The sequence below is a fragment of the Sardina pilchardus genome, chromosome 4 (genome assembly GCF_963854185.1).
Source record: "Sardina pilchardus chromosome 4, fSarPil1.1, whole genome shotgun sequence".
In the NCBI taxonomy this organism is placed as follows: domain Eukaryota; kingdom Metazoa; phylum Chordata; class Actinopteri; order Clupeiformes; family Clupeidae; genus Sardina; species Sardina pilchardus.
In genome coordinates this window covers 1,454,176-1,465,071 of record NC_084997.1, presented here as the reverse complement: position 1 = coordinate 1,465,071, position 10,896 = coordinate 1,454,176, and the positions used below count along the sequence as shown (strand labels likewise).

Sequence of the window (10,896 nt, the reverse complement as noted above, 5' to 3'; positions counted from 1 at the left end):
CAATCAAAGGCTCTGCTTTCACCAGTTTTACCATAGACTGTATACAGTCTATGAGTTTTACACGTTAGGGTGTCGGGTAGTGTAGTACTCTCTCGTTAAATCGTGAATAAAGCATTGTTTTCTCAAAACAAGGTTGATGCCCCCATTAACTTTTGACATCTATATGAGCAGGTAGAATCGCTTAGTCACATCGTAGCTGGTTTTAAGTCTACCATGGACGGTTACGATGTTATGGCTTATTCTCCAATTGTCAATGGAGAAATTGTATTGGATTTTTACTTCCGGACAAGGCTCTGGGCGGGACTGGGGAGCTCTATAGGCTCCCATTCATTCTGCACTCCGACGACCGCCCCCAGTGGAATTTTGGTGGAACTGCAACCAAAAGTCGTTACAATGGGACTTAATAGCGAGTGGCAAGGCTCTCCGTAGACGGGCTCTGGTGATATCTTAGCTTTCATTAGATGTGCAAAGCACCATACCTCACCACTCTGACATATATCCCAATAGCCTATACTTGATGTACACTTGAAATGATCATAATTATCAGTATTATTGCAACATGTTTTTTTCTCTAGACCTACCACCAATGTAGCAACACAACTAAAGTTCAAAAGAACAGCGCTCATGCTATAGTGTGGCTCCTTTAAGACACAATCCATTGGTCTGGGTTCTGGAGCTATCCAACTTTATCTGACTATACTGTGTAGCCTACATCTTCTGCTTTTAATATTTATAGATATCTGGATATACTGTATTTAACATTTAACATTGTATGAGGACAGCCAGCATTTGGCTGGTTCTTATTTCCATGCTACACACATATGAAAGGCATGTCCAGCTGGTGGCTTGCTATGGTGAGTTACATGTCAAAAAGTGTGATGCTTTTTTGTCTTTTTATTATTTAAAAATAAAATCAGTGCAAGTATTAATAGATCAAATGGTGATAGATCTGGGTACCCTAGTACACACATACACTGCCCCTTAACCCTCCAACCCCTACATACAGTAGGCCTACACCACTAGACATCACTCATGCCTGCCCTTAGGTTTCCCTTGCCCTCACACACACACACACACACACACACACACTTACATGCTCCCTCTACTAGCATGACCCCAGGCAGTTGGGTTGGCCCCTTGAGCCGTGGATCTGCCCAAGGTTTCTTCCTGAACAAGGGAGTTTTTCCTTGCCCCTGTTGCTCCTGGGTGTCCCTTGGTGCTCCCCAACCCCTCTTTTTTGTATAGTGTCTATTTATTTATTTATTTTATTTTAAGTTGAATGGACACTTGAGTACAAGGAATTTCATTACTTATAAATAATTTTTTGGAGTACATGACAATAGACTTGAACTTGTACTTGGGGCAGCCGTGTCCTACTGGTTAGGGTATCGGCTTGTGACTGGAGGTTTGCCGGTTCGATCCCCGACTAGTCTACGGCTGAAGTGCCCTTGAGCAAGGCACCTAACCCTCACTACTCCCCGAGCGCCGCTGGTTGGGCAGCTGCTCCGAGTTCACTGTGTGCTGTGTTCACTAATTCGGTTAAATTGGGTTAAATGCAGAGAAGCGGATTTCCCTCACGGGATCAAAAACGTATATATTCTATTCTATTCTATTCTATTCTATTCTATTCTATTCTAACCCTACTGGGGGGAAAAAAGAAAAAAAGTAGGCCGCATGTGTGAATGGCACTTACTGATAGGCCTAAGGTTAATCAAAATGAATGCATTATTTTAGACTGTAGTGAGACATCATTATTATTACTAATGTTATGCTTAATGTAGTTTTCACCTTTATTTGAAAACATTATTTTAAACTAATGTAGTGTTCATAAACGACAAAATGCAAGCATCTGCCAAATATCATAACCATAGCCATAAATATCTCCACTAGTCCCTTTTAGATACTTTGTTTGAGTCCTGCACCATTGCACCAAGTCAAATTCATTGTTTTATTTTACTTGTGTGGAAAAAAATAAAATTATTCTGATTTATAAAATAAAGAATGCAATGTATGTTTATGATGCAAAATGGAACATTGATATGGTCTAAGTCAATGATGTCACAATGCTCTGTTGTCTAGCTTTCAGGTGGTTTTGTGAATTGTTCTCCTAGTCTTCCGGGTTCACTGACTGCTCTTCCCTCTACTTTGTGGAGGTATGGTTCACAAGAAGAGGGGAGCATTTGACCTTAACCGCTGCACAATGCGGCAACTGGTGCAGCTGTCAGGAATATCCCAGGGCAGTGCTAGAAGGTTGGTGCGATTCCGGGGACGACAAATAAGAAAGGCAAAGCATATGAATGCAGAAAGACAAGCACATCTCAAGAGAAGGCAGGACCTTATGGCAGAACTATGTGAAGAGGTCCCCCCGAGACGCAGAATGGCTAGAGCTTCAAACAATGCTAATTCAAGTAAGAATCCACCACCAGTCCAAACAGATAAAGGACAACAAATAAATAGCAAAGAAGAACAGAGACAGGTGATGATGCAGATGAAGACCTCCACAAAGAGCGCTTCAAATGAACAGACTTCCCACCCTATGACAGAACTTCTGTCAGAATCAGTGAAGACTTCTCCAGCCATGAAACACTCTCCTGATGAGACTGAGCCATACATGTCAGACTACCAAAAACCCAGTGGGTCTCCAGAGGCATCAAACTCAGTGCCTTACAGTCCTGACATATATGAGAATGATTGCCAATATGTATGTGTTTGCTCACATGTAGGTTTGAAATGCCAGTGCTTTCGAAAAGCTTCAGTTTCCAAGGATGACAGGCCTTACTGTAGAGTCTGTGGTGCAGCAGAGATGTGCTGGGTGACATGCAGACAGCAGAAGCTTCTCAAATCACATGTGTGCAAGGCAGAGTCCAGGATGAGGAGAAGAGAGAAGGACAAAAAGGCTCCTATGGACAAAGAATCAAGAAAAAGCTCCCAAGGGCAGTGTGTCCTTCTGTAGTTTAACCAAACCCATCTTACCAACCACTGAACCCGAAGAACATGAACATCAGCTGCTAGTTAATAAAGGATAATCTGGATAATCTGATTTGATTTATTAATAATCTAAAAAAAAATAATAATTTAGTTTGTATTAATGACATTACTGTGAAACATTTTGTTTGCTTTGTTTAGCTAAGCCAAAGGAAGAAGTCAGCCACATGCAATCAAGTCATACTGTACAGTTTCAAAAGGAACTGTTTCTGAAGCATCAGTGAGTGCAGTCCTTGTGTGAGAGTACAAGTATCATTGTAATTACTTTTAACACTTTTTAAAGACTCCTAAAAGGGAAACTCTGCTTGCGTAAGCTTCATGCCCTTTTAAAAATCAGAAGTTCACAGGCCACTATGACCTTGGTGCCTTAACTGCTTCGCATTTATTTCCATATTCTGCTTAGTATCTGACAGATGCCGCCATTTAATTTGTTGCCTGTCCTATCAAAATAATCATCAGAACTATGCCATGCCCAAATTAATATTTTAACATGCTATTCAATGCTTTCTGATGAGTTTGTGTGATGTTGTATTGCATTCATACCAGTTTTACATGCCTCCAGGACGCTGGGGCTCATACCATCTGGACTTGCCGCTTTGCTATGACTGGACGAGAAGGTGGGACGGGCTGCTAATTTCCAACAAATGGACATTCACTCCGCTGCTGCCTTCAAACAAATATGACTCGTTTGAATACCATGCCATCACGATGACCGCCCAAGAGAAACTCTATGTGCTGGTCATCCACTTAGACGCTCCAGGCTCAGCGGACTTCATTGCCCTGTCCCTAACATCTGGCACGTTCCCAGCAGCGTTCAAAGCGGCCCAGGTTGAGAACTACTGCTTTTCCTATCCAAAGGTATAGAGCGAGCAGTTTCCAAACAAGTCTCTGAATTCCTTTCACAGAACAATCTTCTGGGTCCAAATCAATCTGGGTTCAAAAGCAGCCACTCCACTGAAACAGCTCTGCTGTCTGTAACAGAAGCCTTAAAGGAGGCCAGGGCGACCGCTCAGTCATCAGTACTCATTCTGCTTGACACGACAAATCACAGCAGCCTTCTCTCTATACTCTCAAACATGGGCATCTCTGGCACACCCCCTCCAGCTAAACCTCTCCAAAACAGAATTGTTGGTCCACCCAGCCAAACCTACAATATATCATGACATCAACATCAAAATCGACTCCTTGTCTGTTGCACCTACCAGGACTGCAAGAAATTTAGGAGTCGTTCTCGACAACCAACTAACCTTCTCCGATCATGTAGCCTCAGTAGCCAGGTTATGCCGCTATGCACTACAACATACGGAAAATCAGGACCTACTTGACTCAAGATGCTACCCAACTCCTGGTACAGGTAATAGTCATCTCTTGACTTGTAATGCCCTCCTGACAGGTCTCCCAGCCTGCACAGTGAAACCCCTGAATCCAGAATGCAGCAGCACGCTTGTTCTACAACTAACCCAAAATGTCACCCCATTGCTCATCCAGCTACACTGGCAACCGTTGGCCGGCCGCATCAAATTCAAAACTCCAACGCTTGCCTACAAAGTACTCTCTGGCATTTGAATGCCCTCATGCAGGCATATGCCACCACACGACCGCTGCACTCCTCAGCCGAGCAACAGCCGAGCAACAATCTAGCTCTTCCACCGCACACTCAGGCCAATCCAAAGTTTTCTCATCTGTCGTCCCTCGTTGGTGGAACGCACTACCTGTTCCTACTGGAGTAGGAACATACCAGCTCTTCAGAGAACATTTCCTCTCAATTGCACTCATTGATGCACTTACTACACTCATTGATGTTCTTATTGTGGTTTCTAATTGTTGTTAGAATTTAAATGTTCTTACCATGTTGTAAGTCGCTTTGGTTAAAAAGCGTCAGCCAAATGTAATGTAATGTTATGTAATATGACACAGGCATTCTGTAATACCTTGACAGTAATAACTTTCCCTTCTTTGTCAACAGTATAACAATGTGTATTTTACTCAAAAATAATTTTAAGAGGACACTACTTAAAACTACTGCACTACTCAGCTTGCATCATACCAACTGTTATTCTGACACAAAAATATGAGAATAATTATATACACATAGCACATGCATTGTATGATGCATTGTATGAATTGTTGCAACTTGGATCATCAGCCAATTCTGTGGATCACAGACTTTCTCACCCAAAGAACACAGAAGGTGCTGGTCAACAAGAGGTTCTCGGTCATCAGATACACGTCCACTGGCTCACACCAGGGTTGTGTCCTCTCACCACTGCTTTTCATCTTGTACACAGGTGACTGTAGAAGCCGCCATGCTGATCGTCATCTAGTGAAGTTTGCTGTGAATCTAGTTCTCCTTTGAGAATGTTCTCCTTTCCCTGTTGTCTGGTTCTGTCCAAGACCAAGGGCCTGTCCTCAGTGAGTTTGTGGAGTGGTGTGATAGCTCCTTTTTGGAGCTAAATGTTACAAAGACCATGAATAAATTGCCCTTCGGAGATAAACAAAGTGATTGAATTGAATACAATTTACAGTAGTTATTTTCATTATTGAATAGGCATTATTGTTTATTGCTGAAATTCTTGTAGTAGCCTATTACCATCTTTTAAATTGTTTATGTATTTTTGTTATCTGTATGTCACTTTGGACAAAAGTGTCTGCTAAATATCATAAGCATGACCATAATAACCATATTGGGTAATGCTCATAGGAGTCAGAGATGTGGCTCTCCATTTAGGATTACTTTTTCTGTCTCACTGCATGAAAATGGTGCATTGCAGTCCAAATTTGAAAGATGTGCCTGGGAAAGTAATCCCTGGATCCCGAAGGATTCCAAGCCTGCCATAAATTCTTATAATGGGCCCAATCTCCGCATGCACCTTTTCAGGACTAAACTCACTCAGATGCTTATGTGATATTATGCAAGTCTAATCAATATTTCAAATTTAGACACATGTATGTGTTGAGATGGTTTACTGCTAGGTTACCCCATACAAGGTAGGAATACTGTTGCATAAAAGTGTATAATTTAGCGGACATCCACATCAGACTTGAAACACTGAAACACTGTGCACTTTCAACTTACATATATTCTTACATCAATATGTAACCTTGGTTCCTTCATGGTTCACTCTTGTTTATCTTAACAAATAAAGTGACACCACAGAGGTTTTCTTCTTTTTTTTTAATGATGAACACATTTTCATCGAACAACGAACATCTTTTGATCTTTACATCTGACAATATTCCAACTCATAGGGTTAAGATTGCTTAAAGCCTATTTCCCATCTCCCAAAGTATGTCTGTTGTTTGACAGAGTGCAAATGAAAGTAAAATTAAATCGAATGGCTCTGAAATAAAAACAATGGTCAATTTCATAAATGTCACTGGTTCCCAAAGTAGTTTTAAAGGCTCTAGAGAGAAAACTGATTCGTTGTCAACTAGCTAAATGATTCCATACTCCTTTACCTCTGTAGGAGAATACAAATAACTCTTTATAATAACTACACACAATTTATCATTTATTAAGCATTTGTTACTTATTAGTTTATGGTTTGTTCATCATTAGTAATTTATTGTTCATGCATAATGCATCATCAGTAAAGCATTTGTTCACATAGCTATGAATGGTTTGTTCATAGTAAATAGAACAAATGTTTGTTTATACCTTATAAATAATGAAACAACCATTTATAAATGAAATCATTCAACCAGTTACAAACGTTTAATAAATGCTTTGATAATCATTTGTAAAGTATTACTCCTTGTTATGTATGTTAATTCTCATACTGTAATTCATGATTAACTCAGGAGTGGTTAGTGGTTAGTTAATGATATTTGAGAGCTCATCTAAAGTGAGGACTGTATATGCCTTGCTACACATTTACAAATGAGTTATAAAGGTTGCAGTAGCATTTATTCATTTAGCAGACACTTTCATCCAAAGAGACTTACACTATCAATGAAATTAAAGAGCAAGGCCACAATGGTAGCATCTGGGGATTGAACCCCCAACTCCTGGGCTTACAGCATGCTAGCCCAGTGCCTTATCCACTATACACTACTGCGCGTGTTTACTAAAAACAAATTGTGTATATGCATCATTTACAGATGAGAGTTAATTTAGGAATTATGCTTTAAAAAAAAACCCACAGCATTTAATAACATGCTTAACAGTGTGTAGTAGAAGACACTCTTGCATAGTTTTATGTGTTTTTAACTGAGCAGATGTTGTGTTCTTCACTTCACAACAAACAATCAATAAACACCAGAGTAAAGTGACAATGTCCTTATTAGGTTAACTTCACTTCAGTATACGTCAGACAATTACTTGCATACTATCACTCTCTAACTATTGTATCAATGTGCTGCTTAGTGCTACATCAAATGTAGTCATATGCATAACAGGAAAGTAGTTCTCTTAAAACAGCTAAAAGTAGATCTCATCTATTTCAGAATAATAGCAGAGGTAGTGTAGCGGTTAAGGAGCAGGGCTATCACTCTGTAGCCTGTTCAGTTGGGGGTTTGATTCCCAGCTTCTGTGGTTTGTGTTTAATTGACATGTGTATGTCACTCTAGATAAAATTGGCAGCTTAATTATTAAATGTGAATGTAGCATTTACAACTCATTTGCAAATGTGTAGCAAGGCATAAAAAGTCCTCACTTTAGATGAGGCCACAAAATATCATTAACTAACCACTTCTAACTCCTGAGTTAATCATGAATTATAGCATTAGGAAGTGATTTATAAAATATGTATTCACATCCTTACTAATCATTAGTGCATAATAACAACTGTTAAATAATGATAATAGTACTTCCTTAACAAAATATTATTGCATGATATAGTATTAGCAACAATTTATACATATGTTAGAAATAGGCTTATTCACTATGAACAAACCAATCATAACTTTGTGAACAAATGCTTAATTGATGATAAATTATGCATGAACAATGAATTACTAATGATGAACAAACCATTAACTAATAGTTTACAAATGCCAAATAGATGATGAATTGTGTGTAGTTATTATAAGGTGTTACCCAAAAAGATATGTATGAGTGCACTTGGTTGAATTCATAATGCTGTACTGAATGTGAATGGAGGATCAACTTGCTTTAGAAGACCACACCAGTCACAACACAGTAATTAACCCTCATATTCATCTCATATTAAAGCAAACATTATTATAGACCCTCTTATTTCTAGGGTTATGCATTTTTTTAAAGTCAAAACAGAGAAATAATAAATGTTAGTGATAACAACAGGCAATACAACTGGCAGACATTGTGCTGCACTGAAACAATGTCTGCAGGTGCATGCGCCCATCCTATATTATGTACAAGCAACTTTAACACTTTCATACACCTCACTCTCATTCAGAAAACGTTAAATTGCAAAAGTAAGGCAACATAAATCAAATTATCAAAAGAATCCAGCCCATTGAAATCTATCTGACACTATCTAGTTACCATTGAACTCCTGACTGGAAATATTTGAAATTTGTTTTTTGTAGACAAATTGCATGAATGTGCTTAAGAATGAGTTGGATGGAAGTCAAAATGATAACAAATCCCTTGAAGGCTAATATAACGGTATTACATTTCCTGAAGCTGATCAACATCCAACATCCAAAAGCATCACATTGTTGTTGTACCACCATTTGGCCCAATGACCATTATCAACTATAAAATCAATAAAGTTAAAGCCAGGGTTCATATGGGTTTTTTTCTTGAACTGGTTCCTCCTGAAACAGCATTCCGCGAAGAACATCACATGGCAGTGGGATGACCAGCTATAGGGGATCCAGAATGACCATTGTAAAAGAATAATGCAGACAGTCTCATCAGTTACCAGGAAACAATGATGGCATTATTACATTTCAAATATTTGAATAACTGAATTCGGTTATTCACACCGATACCACTGCTCCTTTGAGAGTGCATTAGATTAGAACATAAGGTGGATAGCACCTTTTTGCTATGGTGCAACGACGTACAGTTTCTCTAGCAATGCAGTGCAAAGCCTTTCCTTCATTAGTCTGTGAATTCAGTGGTCTCCCTTCTAATTTCTGCTCATTTCTCTGTTGTGTTGGCTACTCAAATACAACACAGCAATGAAAAATGGGAAATGTCTCAGATCCACTTAAAAGTTCTAACTTACTTAACAATGACGTGCTAGTGCTTCAACAATAATAACAAGACTTCTATGCTACATGCCACGCCATGTCATGCTATGGGAGCCCATTTCCTTCCATCCTGTGCATTTTAGAATCCAAGGGATAGTCATATTCCACTAGCATGTCTTGAACGGCTAAAGGCGTCGTTGTCGTGCGACAATATGACGTCACGGGGAACGTTGTATAGGGAGGGAAAGTGAAAACCAGCGCCCCAAGCGGTTGCGAAGAGCAGCTCCAATGTTAAGTCCCATAGACCGACTTTTCAAATAAATACTACGCAGCTATAACAGCGATCTTATCCACCAAAAATATTTTTCAGTCTGCATACTGTAATAATCTACTAACTGTGAAAATATCAGACCCTATTTCGCCTTATTTTTTAAAAAAAAACGTAATTGCTCGTTTCATTTCATAAATGGACTACAACTACAAGTGCAAACTACTGGCACTACTACTGCTTGTTGTCTATGGGGACTATTTTCAGATGCTGCGTACGATATCACTGCGCCTGCAAGTTGCCTTGATTATTACGCCAGATGAGAGTGTAGTTCCATGTCAAATCAGCCTAGAAAAACGCCAGGTTTCATTTTCAGTTGGTCTTATTGCACTTTCTAACTTGAGAGGAGACACGTTTTAAATGGGAAAATTATCAGAAATCTTAGTCACTTTTAAACATGAAGCTAGCAGGCGAGAAGATAATGGTCTAATCCGATTCAATGATCTATGCTAGGCTGAAGCTAAAAGTTGTATCGCCAGACTCACAGAATGGCTGGATGAACGGGAACAAGGTAAATATCGATTGTTTTGCTTGAGGGGAGGTGGAAAATGAGCGTATTTCCAAAAATGGCGTAATATCCCTTTAAGCAAATTGCCGTTTTGATCAGTTGGAGATGAAGTGCCCAAACTGGTGACCTCAAATGCTACTGTAGCTACTGTAGTTCGTTATCACCATATTACAAACAAACTCAAAACAATTAAACTGATCCTAAAAAATAAAGTATGACCACTAGAAGCAATAGAGCAGACCTAAATGCATAGCATATTGAAGGCATTTAACTAAGTTCCCAACTTCCCATCCTGGGCCGAGATATATTTTTTCTAAAAGAAAATCCCATCCACTCCCGCTAGCGTCTAGGAACTGATGGTAATAATTTATGAGTATTATTTTGAGTTTTATACTATTCTGAGCCCCAACCAAGGAGCCCTTTCTTTTCAAGCCAGAACAACACACAATGTTGTTGTAACTTTCCCTTCCCCCCTGTGAAATGCTAATTGCCAACATTCCTTTGAAATGTTAGACCAACTTGCCCTAAGACAAAGGATTCTACCTTGATGTAATATATCTATGTCATGAAATGTAAATGTATTCATGTCTGGTATGATAGTCTTGGTGTAAGGATTGTAATGATTCTAGTGTAAGAATGTTTGGAATATTCTGTAAGTGACATATATGATATCCCTCCACATGTAAGCCTAATCAGAGTGAGGAGGTGTGACTAGGTGTGACTGAAGCCATCTAAGTGAACCAATGACCTTGCCTTGTTTTTGGCGCCCTGTCCCCTTTGTTCAAAAGTTTATAAATGTGATGAATTAGAAGAAGAAGAAAAAGGAGAGATTGACTTTTGTAGAAGGAAGACATGCTGCAGGCCATGGGTCTTTGGTTCAATCCAAGGGCCCATGGCCTCCTCAGACTAGCGCTAAAGCTAATGTTACCCTCTCTGCTTGTAAGAATAAAAC

The 10,896-nt window shown here is 39.4% G+C and overlaps 2 protein-coding genes across 5 annotated transcripts in view; one reads left to right on the top strand and one right to left on the bottom strand.

Moving 5' to 3' along the window:
* Positions 1 to 2,130: 2,130 nt before the first annotated feature.
* On the top strand, positions 2,131 to 3,012 carry LOC134077713 (uncharacterized). Its single transcript, XM_062533358.1, has 2 exons — positions 2,131 to 2,633; positions 2,724 to 3,012. Exons 1-2 carry the CDS (start codon positions 2,156 to 2,158, stop codon positions 2,951 to 2,953), a joined length of 708 nt encoding a protein of 235 aa, XP_062389342.1. The 5' UTR covers positions 2,131 to 2,155; the 3' UTR covers positions 2,954 to 3,012.
* A 3,150-nt stretch (positions 3,013 to 6,162) lies between these two features.
* Positions 6,163 to 10,896, bottom strand: part of LOC134078065 (LIM domain only protein 7-like) — a 65,522-nt gene continuing 60,788 nt past the window's right edge. For all 4 annotated transcript variants that reach the window (XM_062533707.1, XM_062533709.1, XM_062533708.1 and 1 more), the window contains one exon: positions 6,163 to 8,775. In XM_062533707.1, coding sequence (XP_062389691.1) covers positions 8,753 to 8,775 — 23 coding nt within the window. In that variant the 3' untranslated portion in view covers positions 6,163 to 8,752. The remainder of the gene's footprint in view (positions 8,776 to 10,896) is intronic.

Bases quoted from the DNA above. Each gene is read 5' to 3' on its own strand.
- LOC134077713 (XM_062533358.1), top strand. From the start codon at position 2,156: ATGGTTCACAAGAAGAGGGGAGCATTTGACCTTAACCGCTGCACAATG. The intron at 2,634-2,723 runs GTGGGTCTCCAG...GCTCACATGTAG, and splicing joins GTCAGACTACCAAAAACCCA to GTTTGAAATGCCAGTGCTTT.